This window comes from Cynocephalus volans, chromosome 10, assembly GCF_027409185.1.
Source record: "Cynocephalus volans isolate mCynVol1 chromosome 10, mCynVol1.pri, whole genome shotgun sequence".
Taxonomy (NCBI): domain Eukaryota; kingdom Metazoa; phylum Chordata; class Mammalia; order Dermoptera; family Cynocephalidae; genus Cynocephalus; species Cynocephalus volans.
The window spans coordinates 44,612,134-44,631,220 of NC_084469.1; the positions used below are offsets into that span (position 1 = coordinate 44,612,134).

The window sequence follows — 19,087 nt, forward strand, 5'->3', positions numbered from 1 at the left end:
GAAGGGCAGGCCCCGGGGACGGGAAGTGGGACAGGCAAGTCCATAGGAGCAAGGGCAGGTGATGTGTTCCTCGGGCCAGGCAGGCTTTTAATGTGTAGTCTTACTTGTCTGTCTTCTTTCACTCACACAATGTTTTTGAGAGCCATCCATGAGCAGAATTCCATTTTAGGAATATATCATAATTTGTTTCTCCATTTCCAATCTGAGGGACATCTGGGTTGTTTCCAGTTTTTGGAGACTATTTATAGAGCTGCTATGAATATTCATATACTGGACAAAGCTTTTTATTTTTAAAGATGACCGGTAAGGGGATCTTAACCCTTGACTTGGTGTTGTCAGCACCACGCTCAGCCAGTGAGCCAACCGGCCACCCCTATATAGGGATCCAAACCCGTGGCCTTGGTGTTATCAGCACTGCACTCTCCCGAGTGAGCCATGGGCCGGCCCCCCGGACAAAGCTTTTTGATGGACATTTGTTTTTATTTCTCTTGAGTAAACACCTAGAGGAGGGATTGCTAGATTTTATGGTAAGTGTATGTTTAACTTTATAAGAAACTGCCAAACTATTTTCCAAAGTGGCTGTTCCATTTTAGATTCCCACCAGCAGTATATTGAGAGTTCCTGTTCCTCCACATCCTCACCAAAAATATTGTCAGTCTTATTTTCAGTCATTTTGGTGCATGTTTAGTGGTATAGCATTGTGGCTTTGATTTACATTTCTCTGAAGATGAATAATATTGAGCATCTTTTTGTGTGCTTTTTTTTTGTTTTGGCCTCTTATATACCTGCTTTTGTTAAGCCCCTGTTTAAATCTTTTGCCTACTTTGAAAATTGGACTATTTTGTTTTCTTACTCTTGATTTTTTGGGTGAAATTCAAATAATGTTTATTTAATCATTGCCCATTTTGAAGCATACAATTCAGTGGCATTTAGTACATTCACAGTGTTGTGCAACCACTGCCTCTCTCTCTCGAGGTATTTTCATCATCCCCGAAGGAAAACCCTGTGCCCATTATTAGTCACTTTCGTTCTCCCCTCCCCTAAGCCTCTGGTGACCACTAATCTGCTTTCTGTCTCTAAGGATTTGCATATTCTGGATATTTCATATAATCGGAATCATACACTATGTGTATTGTATCATACCATATGTGTATAAAATGGAATCATACAATATTTCATATAAATGGAATCATGCAATATCATACAATTGTGACTAGCTTCTTTCACTCAGCATCACGTTGCTGGGGTTTATCCATGTTGTAGCATGTGTCAGTGTTTCATTCCTTCTTATGTGTGAGTAACATTCTGGTGTATGGATCCACCACAATTTGTTATCCATTCATCTGTCGGTGGACATTTGGGCTGTTTCCAACTTTTGGCTATTGTGAGTGATGCTGCTACGAACATTCCTGTGCAAGTATTTGTTAAGGCATCTCTTTTCAGTTCTTTTGTGTACACACCTAGGAGTGGAATTGATGAGTCATACATGTGAGGACTCTGTTTAATGTTCTGAGCAGCCGCCAGACTGTTTCCCACAGCAGCACAGCAGCTGCCCCGTCTTACGTTCCCACTTACAATGCTCAAGGGTTCCGGTTTCTCCACATCTTCACCAACATTGTTATTTTCTGCTTTTTTAATTATTATTATGACCAACCTGTAAGAAAATAGCTTAAGTGATTCATTTTCAAGAACAGCCTAACAAAAGCTGCTTAACCAGCTTATAGGTATGACAACCCCAGAGAAGGCACGTCCCAGAAAGTCACTGAAACAGCACGTCACCTGTGAAAAGTAACTTCTCCAGATGGTGGCTGGTCACCAGCCTTCATTCTTTTCATTTCCTGGTTCTTCTCCCTGGTCAGGACTTTTTGGTGGGCCTTTTTCGTGGGCTTGTTTTGAGTCCATCCTTTTCTGTCAGCAGGAAGTGAACAATAAATACCTTATAAGGAAATAATGAAACTTAGGTGATGTTCGGGAAGATCGTACATCCCATAGCACTCAGCCAATGAGGAACTGAGGGAGGGACTTGTGTACTAGGGAATAAATTGCTTGATGTAAGCATTTTGGGCTTGCCTGCCCATCAGACACCCAATCTTGCAAGACCACCATCAAAGTCTCGCTTCACTGTACTTCGTGTCTCCATGTCCATCCTTTGGCATTGGACAGGTGAGGGCATTTCTCACAAACCTATGGGTGTGAATTGAACCTTAATATTAATTTTGTGTGTGTGTGGCTGGCTGGATGTGAACCCTTGACCCTGGTGTTATTGGCACCACGCTCTTCCAAGTGAGCTTACCAGCCAGACCTTACTATCGATTTTTAAGAGTTCTTCCTATATTCTGGATATATGTTCTTTGTCAGATATATATGTTGTAATTATGTTCTCTCAGTCTGTGTTTTTTGATGACAGGCAGTTAGTAATAATTGAATGGATTTAGTCCTTTCAAAGACTCTACACTATTTTGGGAGAACAAGAGGACTTCATTCTTTTACACATTGGACTTAAGAGTGATCTGTGACAGAATTACATGGCTTTAGGCAAGAAGCAATGTTTTAGGTAAGAGGTATGTGTGTTCCTGAAAAAAGTGGTATGTAATCCAAATCTGAATGAGTTAGTCCTCTGAGGGTGGGCATTTGAATGGCTGAAACATCCAGATAGGAGAGACCCGAGTGTGTGTGAGATACCTGTGTGAATATTGAGTCACATCTGTGTAAGTGAGAGACAGCTCGGTGGGTATGCAATGTATGAGTGTGTGTGTATAATTCATGAGTGTGTGCGCCATCCACATGGAGGACATTGAGTGTGTGGGATGCCTGCACGTATGTTTGAAACCTGAGGGCATGCATGACACCTATATGTGTGACATCAGAGTCCATCATCAGACATTGAAAATACTCTGGGTGAGGCAGGATTTCTTTCTAACTGAGGACACCAGCATGAAGTACTATGTGAGTCTCCAAGTTCAGGTGGCCCTGTTGCCATTACTGGGTAGATCTTGCCTGAGGATCAAACCACCGAAGAAGAAAGCACAGAACTTCAAGGTGGATAAAGACAAAACCCTGGGCTTAGTTGAGTGCTGGATCTAGCAGTACCTGAAGCTGTACCCCGGGCTTTTCGGGTATGGAAATCAGCCACCCCCCCCTCCTTTCCCAATACCCCCCCTCGCTCTTTATATTTAGATGGTTTGAATTGAGTTTTACTGCAAGAGTTCTAACTAATATAAACACTTATGATAGAATGTGAATGGGGGAAAAAACTTTCTGTTTACTATCAGCTCAAGCAAATATGACATATGAAGGAAATACACCAGCCTTCCTCCCTGGAGGCCCCAGGAAGTGAAGCCACCAAGGCAGGCCTCAGTACCACTAGGCTGCCTGTCCTTAGGCTTCCCTAGGAGGGGCTTCCAGTGAGAGGGGAGGAGAAGTTGCCTGCAGGATGGTGGCAAAGGACCTCTCCAGAGGGGACCCTCAGCCTTAGGGAGGGAATTACAGCGGCTGACACAGAGAAATATGGTTTAGGGAGTGTTTATGGTAACTCTGGGCTCAAGGCCTGGGAGGGACCCCGTAGATTTGAATTAAGGGTGCCTCCTGGGGGATCAACCCTTGACTATGCACTTTTCACTTACAGAAATGAAAAAAAGTCCTGGCAGGTGGGTGCTGCTGTGACTCAGCACAGTGTCGGCCAGTAGTGCCGAGAACGGCTGCCAAGGGCGGATGTCAGCGCAGGGCTCACAGCCCCGGATCTCGGCTGGGTGCTGTCCGCAGGAGGGGGCTGCCGCGGGGGCTGTGTGGAGGCTGTCTCAGCCTCGCAGGGGCTTCAGTGAATTGCCATTACCATAAATCCATGGTTCCACACCATCCTCTCAACAGAGCCATGAGGTAGACGGCATTTCCCCACTTACAGATGAGGATGGGAGGATCAGAGAGAAGTGACTTCTAAGGTCCTATAGCTTGGGCCGGCCTGTGGCTCACTTGGGAGAGTGCGGTGCTGATAACAGCAAGGCCCCAGGTTCGGATCCTATACAGGGATGGCCGGCCAGCTTACTTGGGAGAGCGTGGTGCTGATAACACCAAGGCCACGGGTTCGGATCCTATACAGGGATGGCCGGTCAGCTTACTTGGGAGAGCGTGGTGCTGATAACACCAAGGCCACGGGTTCGGATCCTATACAGGGATGGCCGGTCAGCTCACTTGGGAGAGCGTGGTGCTGATAACACCAAGGCCCCGGGTTCGGATCCTATACAGGGATGGCCGGTCAGCTCACTTGGGAGAGCGTGGTGCTGATAACACCAAGGCCCCGGGTTCGGATCCTATACAGGGATGGCCGGTCAGCTCACTTGGGAGAGTGCGGTGCTGATAACACCAAGGCCACGGGTTCGGATCCTATACAGGGATGGCCGGTCAGCTCACTTGGGAGAGTGTGGTGCTGATAACACCAAGGCCACGGGTTCGGATCCTATACAGGGATGGACGGTCAGCTCACTTGGGTGAGTGTGGTGCTGACAACACCAAGTCAAGGGTTGAGGTCCCCTTACCGGTCATCTTTAAAAAAAAAATAAAAAAGGTCCTATAGCTAAAAATGATGATGGTAATATGTGATATTATCATTACCTGTATAATGATAATGAATGCCATACATGATGATGATAATAATAATAATATTTATATATTTAGAAAATATGCTATGTATTTACTCATAAATATTTAGCTTAGGTGAGGGTACTTCAAAGAGCTTGTAGAAAAATAGAATTAAAAGATAATAGAAGTCTTTCCATGAACTGTTTTCTTTTTCTTTTTTAAAATATTTTTGGCAGCCGGCTGGTAGAGGGATCCAAACCCTTGACCTTGGTGTTATAACACCGTGCTCTAACCAACTGAGCTAACTGGTCAGTCCCCATGAACTATCTGAAGTATCCTTGCATAGCATAGTTTATTGCTGTGGTAAAGCAAGACTTTACTAAACTCTAAGCATGCAGTGGCTCATCTACTGTGGTCACCTTATGAGGTATGTGCTTTGTCATTCCCTGCTGTAGCCCCAGCTCTTGGCACTGGACCTGGCCTGAGGGAAGCACTCAATCAGTATTTGTTGAGGCAATGAGTGGAGATGAAGTCAGTTAGCGAGGTGGCCAGGGTAGCTACCGGCAGCTTGATTTGGACAAATAATTTTAAAAGTCCAGGAAACATTGACCACCTACTCCAACAAGTTAAAAAATGGATATTGCCTGGTGTTGGTGAGGAAGAAGAGACATGGACACTCTTCCACCCTTCTGGTGAAAATGTAAATTGGTACAAAATTTCTGGGGAACAAAATGTGACCAAACAAGCTTACTTCTCAAAATTTAATGCGAGAAAATAACTGGGCAAAAGTGCAAAGACGGGGTTATGTTATATAATAGTAAAAAGTGCCCAGAATTAAGGTTGGTTAAAAAAAATATAATGGTCCATCCATCTCACAATAGCTCATAATAAGTGTGGCTAACAGAAGGTGGTTGCCCAGTAATAATTCACCTGGTCATCAGGACAACCCTATGAGGTCGATGCTGTTATCATTCCCATTTTGTTGATGAGGAAACAGGTGCAGAGAGGTTAAAGGACTTGCTCGAGGTCACAGAGCTGGTGAGCAGAAGAGAAGGAATTCGGATCCAGGTTGCTGGTTCCCACATCTGCATTCATTCATCCATGGCATGACGTAGACCTAAAACCATCATCATAGGACCATGTCCGCAAAAAATTAAGTGGAAAAGGGAGGCTAAAAAATGTAGAGAGTGGTTACCTATCCACGTGGATAATGGCAAATATCTTTCTTATTTGTTCTTCTTGCTTGTTTAAAATTTTTTTACAATGTGTAAATATTGGTGTAATCACAAAAGACAATGAAGTTCTTTTCATTTTGGGGGAAAATAGAAAAAGGAGAAAAGCTGGAGGATGAGAGAAAGGACTCGATGATAAAAATTTCGAAGAACCCTTTGACTGGTGCCCTGGTCTTGGCTTCTTCTGCCTCCCACAGTCAGACTAGCTGCCATCTTTCTCCACTGGGGGAAAGTGGAAGGCTTGTTTTTCATCCCTGATGACCAGAGATGTGAGGGTGGAGAGGCATCTGCAAAACAGCTTCCTCTGCTGGCCTCTTACTCATGGACTCCATGGAAAGGTCATTCCTCATCTGCAGCCCCTTATATGACTGCTAATATTAATTTCTCATTCACATGAGAAAACTGAAACTCAGAGAGATGAAGAGATCTGTCCATGGTCATTTCTGCAATGGGCAGGAGGCAGGATGCAGACCCCTGCCTAGTGACTGACAGTCAAGTCCCTGTTTTTTCAACAATCATTGAAGAAGTTTGTTTTCTTTCTTTCTTTTTTTTTTTACAATTAACTGAATGTTTACTTACCCCCAAAAGTTTATGTTTTCTGTTACACCACACTGCTGACAAATTCTATCAAGTTATAGTAAAGATAATTTTCCTTCCTTTAAAAAATGTTAAAGGGAAATGTCTTAGACTTGAGAGTCTTAATTCATATTCTACATGCATCAATTTAGTCCTCGAATATGGCCAATGATGTGCTGTAGGCAAGCTGAGCACTTCTGTTATATGCAAAGACTCTGATTGTAAACCTCCAAATGGGCGTTATCAAGTTTATCAATGGACTAACTAAAAACTGCAGTAGTGTGGAATTGACCATAGGCTTTAAATTCTGCTTTTTCTCTTTTCTTGCTCCATTACCCATGGTTGTGTAACAAACCATCCCCAAACTCAGTACCTTAATACGAAATTTTATTTTCTCTCAATTTTCTGTGGTTTGACTGGGTTCAGATGGGTGGCTCTTGCTTGGGGTCTTTCATACAGTTGCAGTCAGGTGGTGGCTGGGGCTGCAGTCACTTGTTGGGTCATCTTGGCTAGATATCCACTGTTGCTTCCTCGTATGGTCTAAAGTCCAAGGATAAAGAGAATGGGAGACTTGACATCAGCCTACAGACGACTTCAGTAGTCTGGAATGGCGGATGGAAGAGTAGGATCTGCTGTAACAGAGTAAAGGAAACTACAAGCTAAGTGTCTGCAGCGAGGGACATTGATGAGAAACAGGACAGCTCACTGTGGAACCCTGGAAGCCGTAATATGCTGGAGCCAGCTCCCACCGGCTCACCAGCGTGAATTTTTTTAAATTTCAGGAATATTGTCTTGCATGGTGTGAATTCCATACAAATCTGTGCTACTGCCCACCTCCTTTCCACCAAGGAAGGGCACGCATTCCACAGACATTTCTTGAGCACCACGCTTGTGCCAGGCACTGGGAAACAGTGATCAGCAAGAGAGACGAAGCCCTCATGGGACTTACGGTCTGTAGGGCAGGGGCGGGGTATGTGTCAAATAATCACCCAAATAAACAGTAATCGTGATAAGCTCAATCAAGGAAAAGTACACGAAACAGTTTTATTTGGGGAGGGGGTGGTTTAGGGAAGGCTTGAGAGTGAAAATTGGGCTTAGACATAAAGTTTACGTAGGAGGTAACGGGGAGGGGACCGCAGGAAGAAGTGCACGCCAGGGTGGGGGGCCGGGCTGGCGAGACAGGACAGTGGGGAGTAAGCTGGGCAGGACATGCAGGACCCTGCAGGTGACACAAACCAACCCACACGGCTTCCTTGGGGGAGGGACCCACCGCTTCCATAATTCAAAAGTCCAGGGACCTACCGACTTCCCATTCGGATTCAGCTGGACCTGGTCTACGAGCCCCCCTCGTCTCAGCCTCTTCCACCTGGGGTTTCCCTCCTGGTACCCTAACAGCAAGGGCAGCCCAAGAGCGAGCCCCTCGCCCCAGCTCCAGCACGGCGGCTCGAGATTGTGTCTCCCGGGCTCTGATTGGCTCAGCGGCCTATCCTTGGAGCGAATCAGCGAGCCGAGAGACACGAACTGCTCTGATTGGCCAGATCCAGTCACGCCGACATGTGGAGGGCGGAGTCAAAGCCCCGCCGCGGAGGGGTGGGTGTGTCCTGAGTGAGGTCTGAGCGCTGCAGCGTCGGTCCGTCGGTGCAAGCCCCCTCGCCGGGGCCGGTTTTGTCATGCAGACGTATCAGTGGGCTCTGGGGTCTTGCTTTTCGCCAAGACATGTGTTCCAGTGAAGTTGTCGGCAAAGGAAATGTTTCAAACGACTCTATTTCATGAGGCATCACCTAATTGATAATTCGTAAGTTAAGATGCTTGTCTTCTCCGTGTACACAATTATGGGTCGGACTGTAAAGATGGGTCGCCTCTAACTAGCAGTGCAACCTCCGGCAAACGATTTCATGTTCACTCTTGTGAAAAATCCAAAGCCAAATTGGAGAGGTGCTGCGGTCTGGGGTTAATTCAAGAGCAGACGTTGGTGCAAGCCCCCCTGGGTCGAAATTCTGCCCATAGCTTTGTCACTGGGAAGGTTATTTAACACGGTGTCTCAGTCCCCACAACTATTGCAATGGAGATAATAATAACACCTATGTCACACTCCTGTTAGGACTAAGTGCTACCCTTAGGATATGTAAAGCACTTGAAAGAGGACCTGGCCTGACACCTGGTGAGTGCTACCTACATAGGCGTATGTGTTTGTTATGTTATATATATATGATAAAGAGTAAACATACTTAAGGTGTAAAGAATTCAGGTAGTGGATATCAAAGGCACCGATTCCTTGATAATAAAAGAAGATAGTAACTGAGCATTTACTGTATGTCAGGAACTGTGCTAGGAGCTCTGCAGTGCTGTCTCGTTTAATCCTAACCACCCTATCAGGTGCATGCTTCCATCCTGTTTTTTATTTTATTTTTTCTTGTGAGAACACAGTGGGGAGTGTACTTTCTTAGACAGTAAGGGCGCCGGGACCAACGATCACCAGCTGCCCAACTAGTAAATAATTATGTTTCTGAAATCTCTTGATGTCCATTCCGCACGAAGAGCAATCGAATCGCCCTAGTGTGCCACTCACGACAGAAGCCCTTTTTTAAATCCTCTGTTTTTCAAATGAGGAAATTGAGGCTCAGAGAAGTGAAGTGACTTGCCCAAGTTTACAGCCCAATAAAGTCTTGAACTCAGGCTGTGCGTTCGGCTCAGTTGGGTAGAACGCGGTGCTGTGACACCAAGGTCCAGGGATCCCCAAACCGGCCAGCCGCACCCGCCCTCCCGCCCTGCCAAACACGATGATAACAAAAAGATGGACTCAGACGTCTGTGATTGCAAACCTCATACTCAGTCGTCTCTCAGCGCGCCCCAGGCCCGCAGCGTCCCCGGGGCCCAAACGGGCGTGGCCTCGCCCTGCCCCGCCCCTGGAGCCGCCAGGCCCCACCCCCGGCTGGCCCGGCGTCCCCGCTCCTCACTCTCAGAAGGCCACGCCCCTTTAGCCCGGCTCTGGTCACGCCCCCGACCCCCCGCAGCCCGGCTCTGGCCACGCCCCTGGGCCGCGCCGTCGCCGCGGACGCCGTCTTGCGCATGGAGCCGCCATTTTGCTCCTAGAGACGGCACCTGGAGACTCGGCGCTTTCCTCCTTCGGCCGAGGAGGCTGCGGCGGGGCCGGGCTGGGGTCGGGGCCAGGTAGGCGGGCGGGAGCCAGCGGCGATGGCAGCGCGGCCCGGCGGGCTCCGGCATTGCGGGCGCAGGTGCCGGGGCGCGGAGCCCCGCGGCACCAACCGGCCGATGGGGCGAGTTCTGGGGGAGGTGGCCGGCGGGGGGGAGGCTACGCAGGGGAGGTCCGGCCCCGCGCCAGCAGCCGCCCCTGCCTCCCTCTGCCTTGCTCGGCGGGCTGGGGCGGGCCGGGGCGGGCCGGGGCGGTGGCCTGGCGCGCGGGAGTCGAGCCTCACTGCGGGACCCGCGGCTGAGCAGCCCAGAAAACGAGCCCGGCCCAGCCCGCTCCCAGCCCTGGCCTCGTTTTGATTTGCTCGGCCTTGCTAGTCGCGGACGTTTCTCATGCCCCCAAAAGGGTGATGTTGTTCCACCCCGAGCTCACCCCAGCGAAGGCTGAGGAGGACCGCGATGTAATTTTTAGGTATTATTTTACTTTAAAATGCCTTGCCCCGATATTACATTAATGATATCACATTAGTGACTAATTACATTAATGATTATTTTAATATTGCCGAAATTTAGGTGTTTAGCTTTTGTAAGGAATATGAAAATGCGGGACGGGGCTTTGGAGTGTGAGGAAGTGTGATCTCTAGTGTTTAAAAAATTTAAATGCACAAATAAAAATAATTCATCCGCATTATTGAACCCCACTAAAGCGTACACTTCTTGTCCGTATTTCTTTCCTGTCCTGGTCTGTACCATGATCCAGTTGTGATTAGAAGAGATGCATTTCTGCTCGTTTCAGTTAATATTCATAAGTACTTTTGTATAGTGTTGAATATTATATCGAATGTATATTCTGCATTTTACTTAATTATCCCTTTGTGGAGCCTGTACATATGTCCAGTGTTCTTGCCCTCAAAAAAATCTTGTAGTGACCCATCCTTAGGCATATAGCTTTTTCCTTCTTTCCCTGGGATAAATTCCCAGAAGTGGATCAAAGTTCTGTATTCTTTCTTGGGTAGATATGACAGTAGACAAAATCTGGATGTTTGTTTCTTCTCACTGTAAGTGGGATTCGGTGGGATGTCAAGTCATTTTCTGTGTGGGTTAAGAGACAGGCTGTGCAAACTATTCTGTAAATTAGACTGAGACTGAGCTATGGGGAGGTCATGCAGCCTTGAATTATGACCTGCTTGTCATAAGAATTCAGAGCATCCAGAAAACGTTGCATTAACTGTAAGAAAATGTTCTTTCTGATGGAGAGATGAGAAAAGTGTCTGAGGTCACAGTGAAGAGTAATTCGATTTAGATTTTGCCTTTAAAATTCTCCTCAAGGGCCGGCCCGTGGCTCACTCGGGAGAGTGCGGTGCTGATAACACCAAGGCCCCGGGTTCGGATCCCATATAGGGATGGCCGGTTTGCTCACTGGCTGAGCGTGGTGCTGACAACACCAAGTCAAGGGTTAAGATCCCCTTACCAGTCGTCTTTTTTTAAAAAAATAAAAATAAATAAAAATAAAATTCTCCTCAATATTGATATGAAAAAGGAAATTTTCTTGGAGTGAGGTATATCACTAATAAAAATAATAATCCTTTATGTCTATGCTTTTTAGTTTACAAACGACTTTCAATTCCATTTGTTAATCATTGCAACTCAATGAGGTCAGGCTTTATTTAACAGACATTTGCTGAGCCTCCCATGTGCCAGGTGCCGTTCTGGGCACTGCGTATACAGCAGAGAATATAACAGTAAAAAAAATCTCTGCTGCCTGGACCTTAAATTCTGGTAGGGAAAGTTTTTTTTAGCAAGCTTCTATCTCTGTTGTCTGGAAGGTAAGGCTGAGCCCAGCAAGGCCAAGGGATGTGGCCAAGGCCTGGCAGCTAGAAACTGTGGGAGGCAAACCCAAATCTTCACATACCTACTCCAGCCACCTTTGGATAGAAAGTGTTTACATGGGGGAAGCTGTAGGAGGAAACCAGCACACTTTATTTATTTATTTATTTATTTATTTGGACTGCTGGATCCATATAAGGGGATCCGAACCTGTGACCTTAAGTTTTATAAGGCTGTGCTCCAACCTGCTGAGTAACGTGCCAGCCCCAACAGCACACTTTAATGTGATTCTTCCTCCTCTGAAATACGGATGAGTGGTTTTGAAATGACTGTTAGTCTGTCCAAAGCAAGTGATCTTTTTCAATGTGATTTCATTCATGAGACTTAACTGATTCTCAAATCTCATTTAAAGAGGAGTGTGATTTGCTCTTTAAAAGGTGCTGAGATTCTCTGAAAATGAGTTGTTCTCATATATGTTATAAATGATTCTTCTGCATTCTAGAGGAAATTCAGGATAAGCATAAAAGCACCTGTAGCTCAGGGGGAGGATATGGGAACATTCTCTCTACATTTCACACTAAACTTTGTGCTAATGAGCCTCCTGCCAGCCCCATTCTGATGATATGTTTCTGTGGACTGTGGACGGTCTTTAAAACTCACTTTACAAGGCTGGCTAGTTAGCTCAGTTGGTTAGAGCATGGTGCTGATAACACCATGGTCAAGGGATTCCTACTGGCCAGCTGCCAAAATAACAAAACCCCCTAACTTTCCTTGAAGCTTGTTGAAGCACTTGACGTGAATTTCCAACAGGAGAAAGGAGAACTAAAACTAGTAACGGCCCTTATGTTTGAATAACTTGTGAAATGAATAGTCACAAAACATGACTACAGATTTAATATTCCTTTACTGAAATGCTTGGGACCAGAAGTGTTTTCAGATTTCCGATTCTTTTGGATTTTGGAATATTTGTAGTATACCTATCTGTTGAGCATCTCAAAAATCCGAAAGTCTAAATGCTCCTCCAGTGAGTATTTCCTTTGAGTATCATGTTGGTACTAAAGAAGTTCCAGGTTTTGGAACATTGTGGATTTCGGATTTTCGGATTTGGGATGCTCAACCTGTTGTATTGATAGTCATTTCCAAATGGATGCTCCTCCCCTGCCCCATGTCATTTTGAGGGTCGTTTTAGGTTAGGATTTGATTATAGAAGCCTGGTGTCTGAAGACTGGAGTTTCAGAGACCACAGTCAGGTGATGCAGGGCATTTAAACCATGAGAGATAAGGAAAAGCTTCAGGAAATATCTTGGAGAAAATACACAAAGGCGAGAGAGCTATTTTGAGATAGGTTGAGGACTGTCCTGTGGAAAAGGAATTTGATGTTTTCTATAAATCTTCAAGGGAAGGACAAGAACCAGTGGGTACAGGCTGCAGGGATAGGAATCTCAGCGTGGTTTAAGGAATAATCTGGAATGGTGGGTATGGGGATCAGGCTCTGGGGCTATTCAAGGAATAGCAGGAATCCTTCAGATGGACTTCTAACAACAAATTTAGGAGAGGTGGGCTGAATTACAGCTAAAATCTCTTCCTGCCCCTAAAATGCTTTCATTCTAAGTTTTCCAAGTCCTCTCAAGAACACTGTTGTAATTTAAGGAGCTTCTTATTTGAAGGTTAGGGGATGTAAAAAGATGCCCCCCCTATGCATATTAATGTACTTGTTTGATAGATAACCAAGATAATAGAAGTTGATTCATATGTAGCATGTTCTATATGCAGGGCACTGGGTTAAGTGCAGAAATTTTCCAGTAACCCTGTGAGGTCAGTTTTCACAGTTGCGTGGATGAGAGAATTAAGGCTAGGAGATTTTAAGTAACTTTATTCAAGGCCTCTCGGTGAGTTAAGGGGAAGTAGGAGCCAAGATGCAAGTTTGACTCCCAAGCCTGTGTTTATAACTACAAGGGACTTAGTTTTGTTTGTTTCCCTTCCTGGGTCTGTACCCTCTGTTCCTAAACACAGACATATATTGGTTGAGAGATGGTGTTAAAAGACATCTAAGATCCTTTCCACCTCTGATTGTTGGTGATTAAACAGCCCGATTCTCATTAGCCTTTCTAGATCTGTACTCTCTTGTAAAGCAGGGGCCAGGTAATAAATATTTTGGGCTTTGCAGGCCATACTCAACTGTATCATTGTATCTTTTTTTCCCCCCATGGCTGACAGGGATTGAACACAGGTACAGGGCTTGAACCCGGGACCTTGGTGTTATCAATCCCATGCTCTAACCAACTGAGCTAATCTGCCAGTTGCATATCATTGTATCTAGAGACAGTTTGTAAACAAATGAGTGTGGCTGTGTTGTACAAAAGCAGGCTTTGGAGGGACCTCATTTGGCCCTTGGGTTGTAGTTTGCAGATCCCTGCTCCAAAGCCACTTTCCATGGTAGACTCTGGTGGTCCTCCTTGGTCTGTTTGGGGTCAGTCCTGCGTAGGTTTCTGTTTGTAGTCCATAGGCCTAATAAGGTAAAGTGTGTTGTACTCTGCTGTGTTTCCATTTGTGGAATCTTGGGTTGTCTGAGCTGGAAAGCCCCTTAAGAGGTGCTCTGTGGGAAGTGTGCTGTCCTAGCCTGTTGGCGGGGACTGTGAGCTGCACTACCTGTGACCCAGAAGTTCCACTGCACGTGTGTGCACAAGGAGGCTTGTCGAGGATGGTGACCTGGCCAAAAGCGACATATCCATGCTGTGGAAGACTAGGCAGCGGATAGAAGGGAAAAATAGGTCTGTAATTTTCTAACCCAGATTTTCAAAATATGTTGCTTAGCAAAACAAGTTATAGGTGTGTAAGATGATACCTTTTTATTGGAAACGTATTTTTAAATCTTTTTTTGTTGTTTTCTAGAAACTTTTTTTTTTGTACGTAGTTTTTAGGGAGGTCACGTGTGTGAATTATAGAAAAGGCCTGAAAGAGTCCATATCAAACTAAAGAGAACCCTCACTTCTGGTGAGGAGCCTGGGATTGGGGCTAGTGACTTTAGCCTTAACTATCATGTTTTGGGTTTTTATAAGGAGGATGTGTTTGTGTATTACTCGTGTAATTAACATTTAAGGGTAACAAAAAAGATCAGCTCAATTTCTGCCCAATTATAGTCTCCATCAGCCTTCCCAGAGCCATCACAAGTAAACATATGACTGAGAAAATGCAATAGGCTTGCTGGGATGGTGCCCCACCCCGGCCTGCTCTTCCATCCAGTCCAGCACCCTCCTGGCATGGGGAAGGCACTCAGCACAGAGTGCAGGGGATGAGAACCTTAGCTCTGATGACTTCTGGGCCAGGGTCCTTTTTATTTGTGCCCTGCTGCCTTTCATGTGGGTGGTCACTTAACTTTCCTTAAGGGTAACCTTGTGTTCCAGTTGAGGAAAATGAAGATGACAAGATCAGTTCTAGACATGACACAGGGCATCTGAGAGGCAGCTGAAAGGCCAGGGGGAGGTTTTGTGGTGAACAGGGGTTGCAGGAAAAGCTGGGTGTAGATGGGTCACTCCTTCTTCGTTTAAGGATCGATCAGTCCATACCCTTGCTAATGGCTCTGCCATTTTTCTGTGTGTTAATCCAGGAGGAATTTTGTTGTCAGAGAATAAAAGGAGGTTGCCCATAATTGACATTAAGCAGCAGACAGTAAAACACTGGGCTCTTCAGCTCCGCCTTTCTTGTAAGTTTATTGTTTATTCCCAGTGGTTATGAAAACTGTCATGTGATAACATATTTCCATAAATCTGGAACCCTGAAATCTAAATGACTTTCTATTTGTCTGTGTGAGGGTACTTTAAAAAGTTCGTAGAAAGTTTCGTGTTATCTTTCAATTCTATTTTTCCACAAGCTATTTGAGGTACCCTTGTATATGTCTACGAGTGTATGTGTGTGAATTCATAGAACACATAAAAGACACCATTATGGAGAAAACTAGTTTTCTTCAGCTTAAGTCATTTGCTATTAAAAAAAAAAAAATCCATTCAGGTATATATTACTGTCATATGGCAGTTCTTAATATATATTTTGTATCCTTCTAGGCTCTGAGAATTGGAAAACCAAGAAGGTTTTGATGTTTTGTGTGGCGCCACCTGAATTAGAAACCAAGATGAACATAACCAAAGGAGGTCTGGTGTTGTTTTCAGCAAATTCTAATTCATCTTGTATGGAGCTTTCAAAGAAAATTGCTGAGTAAGTTATAATCGTAGCATTAAAACATATATTTATTATGTGATGTTTTAAATTTGATCATTGGTATATAACTAATTGATTACAACCAGTTACAGATTCCTTTGTTCCTTCTCCACTCCCACTGCTTCACTTGACCCTCCTAAAATAAATAAATAAATAGATAGATAGATAGATAGATAGATAGATAGATAGATAGATAGATAGATAGATAGATAGATAATTGGATTAGCAGTGATTGTTAAATCTGAAAATGGATATTTTATAGTTTATCTGTGTATGATCTGTGTTATTAAGGGCTAATCTCTTTGTAAACTGTCACAACTCCCTACATATTCATTTAGCAGACATTTATTGAATGCCTCGTAAGTACCAGAGGTTGTGTTAGGTGCTACATATATATAGACTTATTTGAGAATGAAGAACAGTGAAGTGTATACTATATGATAATAGTTTTATAGGTTATTGTTCAGTAAAATTTTAGATACTTCTGAAACAAATACCGAGCTCCTACTATGTATGGGGCCTTTATCTACATGTTGGGGGTTGAGCAAACCACTTAAGATCCTTCCTTCTTATGAAATTTTCATTGTAGCATGAGAGCCAGACGAGAACCAAGTCAACAAAACAAGGTAATTTGAGATGGTGATAAATGCTAGAATAAAACAGGATGACAGGAACAATGGGGCAGTTGTTCTGCTTTGGCTGGTGCTCAGGTGCCTTTCAAATTGAAGGGATGGTACATGGATGGAGAAACCCGAGTGAGCCGCCAAGTGAAGGTCTCAGGCAGGGCACTGCAGGCAGAGGGAGCAGCAGGGGCCAAGATCCTCTGGGGTGCAGGAGGCGGCGTTGGTGTGCTTCACAGGCTGTGGCCTAGAGTGCAGGAACCCCAGAACGGTGGTCTGTGGGGCAGGCAGAGCCAGACTAGGTAGGCCTGGGCCGGGGATAAGGGGACCAGGGAATGGACTGACATAACAATATAATGTTGACTTTAAAGTTTATAAGAATAACTTTATTTTATTTTACTTTTATCAATTTATGAGTCATCCTTAAATAGTAAAGATATTGGGTCTATTCTATTACCTTTTCAGCTTTTCCCTCTTTCTCTTCTCTAGGCGGCTGGGGGTGGAGATGGGCAAAGTGCAGGTTTACCAGGAACCTAACAGAGGTGAGCTGTCTTGGACATGCATATCATTGATCTTTTTGTGAAATGTGGTCGGCTCAGTGCTTCATCCTCCACTGTTGGGAGGGTTTGATTCAGTTGTCCAGTTAGTTCCATTAGCAGGAAGTTTGGCAGGCAAGGTGGAAGAGAGTAGTGTTTTAGCTGTCACTAATTCCAACTAGATATGTGAGGGTATCTCAGAAAGTTCATGAAAAAATAGAATGAAAAGATAATATGAATCGTTCTTGAACTTTTTGAAGACTTCTCATATAACCCTGTTGCAAGTCACATCTGGGGGCTTAAACTCCAGTTCGTAGACCTCATTCAATAAAAACTGTGTAAATATATGGGCCAGCTGGTCAACTGAATGAAAACATTGGCTCAGTTGTTGGTCGAATTTGTGTTACCTTAGGCAGTGTGAGTAAATCCTGTGTGGCCACAGTTTTAGTTGATTATTCTTCCACCTAGGCTGCCGTGGGTTAGACTTCATGAAATCTTGTTAGGCAATACTTTTTGCTAACTGATTTATGTCATTACAGTAGTGTCCCCCCTTATCCATGGGGAATACGTCCCAAGACCCCCAGTGGATGCCTGAAACCGTGGATAGTACCGAACCTTATATATACTGTATTTTTTTCCTATATAATTACATTGTATAGGGTGGGTAGCCTACGTTTATAACATTGATGTGCTGGACAAAGGGATGGTTCACATCCTGGGCAGGACTGAGCCAGATGGTATAAGGTTTCATTATGCTACTCAGAATGGTGTATAATTTAAAACTTATGAATTGTTTATTTCTGGAATATACCATTTAATATTTTTGAACCACAGTTGACCATGGGTAACTGAAACCATGGAAAGCTAAACCACGGATAAGGGGGGACTACCACACATAATCATTCCAAGTTGTAAAAATTGTGTTTTTTAATCTTTGTAATTTCTTTAGAAATGGTGGATATTTGAAATTATTCTAGCAAGAGCAATGAACAGCTTGTGTGGGCTACAGAGTCATGCAGCTTATTCTTGGCAAGTTATTAACCTTTCTAAACTGTCAATAATTAGGACTCTTTTGAGGATTAAATGGGACAATTTGTGTGCCTAGTGCAGTTCTTGGCACATAGTAGGTGCTCAGTAAACACATTCCTTCTCATTTTCCACTACAGGACTTTGTCAAGTATTTAAATATTATAAAGCTTACAGGAGGCTTTGCTACAAAGACACAAGTTTGATGTTCCCCTATTTATTTCTCCATTACTGCCTCCTCTTTCCTGTCTCCCAAGATCCCCATGTGGCTTCAGCAGGGAAAAAACAGAATTGAAGAAACTGTGCAGGAAGTGTTTGGAGAAGATTCTGCCTTTAAAGGGAGTTGGATGATGTCCTTTGTCTGGAGTCTGGAAGGGAGGACTTAAGCGGGGAACCAGCTGTGTGAGACTCAGAAGGAACTTGAGTCTCTCCAGGTCTATGAATGAAGGGAGGGAAGATACTTGTGTCTGTTGAGGAGGAAGGCAGGAACTGATGTTTGTGGATTCCTCACCAGCTACTGAAAAACGGAGTTCGGGGATGATGTTAGGTATGAGGTCCAGAAGTAGAACAGTCAGGGTTTGAATCCAGATCTCCTTGACTCTAAAGCTCATTTTCTTAACGTCATATCCCATTCTTTTGTAAACATGCATTCTGTTTTTTTCTAACATTTTTAATGAGAATGTTCAAACATTCAAGAAATTTGAAAGAGTAGTATGTGAATACCCGTATAATATCTACCACCTAGGTTCAGCAGTTAATATTTTGCCATATGAATATGTATGTGTAGAACCAGTTGAAAGCTGCAGATGTCAAGACGCTTAACTCCTGAGTACTTCATGCATCTCCTAAGAGTAAATACTTTCTCCTACATAAATGTGCCATTGTCACATTTAGAGAAATTAACAATAGTTTTTAATTGTCTAATATCCAGTCTATATTCACATTTCCCCAGTTGTCCTATAGGGTCTTATATAGCAATTTTTTTTCCTCCAAATCAAGATTCTTAGTTCAAATAATATTTTCTTAATATCTTTTTAGTCTCTTCTGATCTAGAACAGTCCTCTCACCTGTTCTTTTCTCTTCCTATGACATTGACTATTGAAGAGGTTGTCCTGTAGAATGTCCCATCTTGGATTTGTGCAATTGTTTCCTTGTAGCTGGTCACAAATTTTTTGATAATAAGGATATTGGGTTTTGTTTGTCTTTGCTCTCACAACATAAACATTTTTTGCCTAGTAAGTTCTCAGTTGATGCTGGTGAAATGAATGAGCGTATAATTTTCTGTAAAGATACTGTGCTCAGAGTGGTGCGGCACTCACTGCTTATGTAT

At 44.1% G+C, this 19,087-nt stretch overlaps 1 protein-coding gene, 1 long non-coding RNA gene and 1 other non-coding gene across 6 annotated transcripts in view; 1 reads left to right on the forward strand and 2 right to left on the reverse strand.

Annotated features, from left to right (window-relative positions):
- Positions 1 to 5,322: 5,322 nt before the first annotated feature.
- On the reverse strand, positions 5,323 to 7,828 carry LOC134389243 (uncharacterized). Its single transcript, XR_010024690.1, has 2 exons — positions 7,686 to 7,828; positions 5,323 to 7,015 (listed from the first exon to the last, which is right to left on the reverse strand). It is a non-coding gene; the product is annotated as an uncharacterized LOC134389243 (long non-coding RNA).
- A 1,007-nt stretch (positions 7,829 to 8,835) lies between these two features.
- On the reverse strand, positions 8,836 to 8,968 carry LOC134389850 (U11 spliceosomal RNA). Its single transcript, XR_010024808.1, has one exon. It is a non-coding gene; the product is annotated as a U11 spliceosomal RNA (small nuclear RNA).
- A 514-nt stretch (positions 8,969 to 9,482) lies between these two features.
- The window catches only part of PRPSAP2 (phosphoribosyl pyrophosphate synthetase associated protein 2), a 49,888-nt gene continuing 40,283 nt past the window's right edge, over positions 9,483 to 19,087 (forward strand). Inside the window, exons 1-4 of one of the 4 annotated variants that reach the window (XM_063110303.1) lie at positions 9,483 to 9,554; positions 14,968 to 15,063; positions 15,422 to 15,572; positions 16,685 to 16,737. In XM_063110303.1, the coding sequence (XP_062966373.1) occupies positions 15,454 to 15,572; positions 16,685 to 16,737 (172 nt within the window). In that variant the 5' untranslated portion in view covers positions 9,483 to 9,554; positions 14,968 to 15,063; positions 15,422 to 15,453. The other 3 variants (XM_063110304.1, XM_063110306.1, XM_063110305.1) reach the window with 3 other exon arrangements.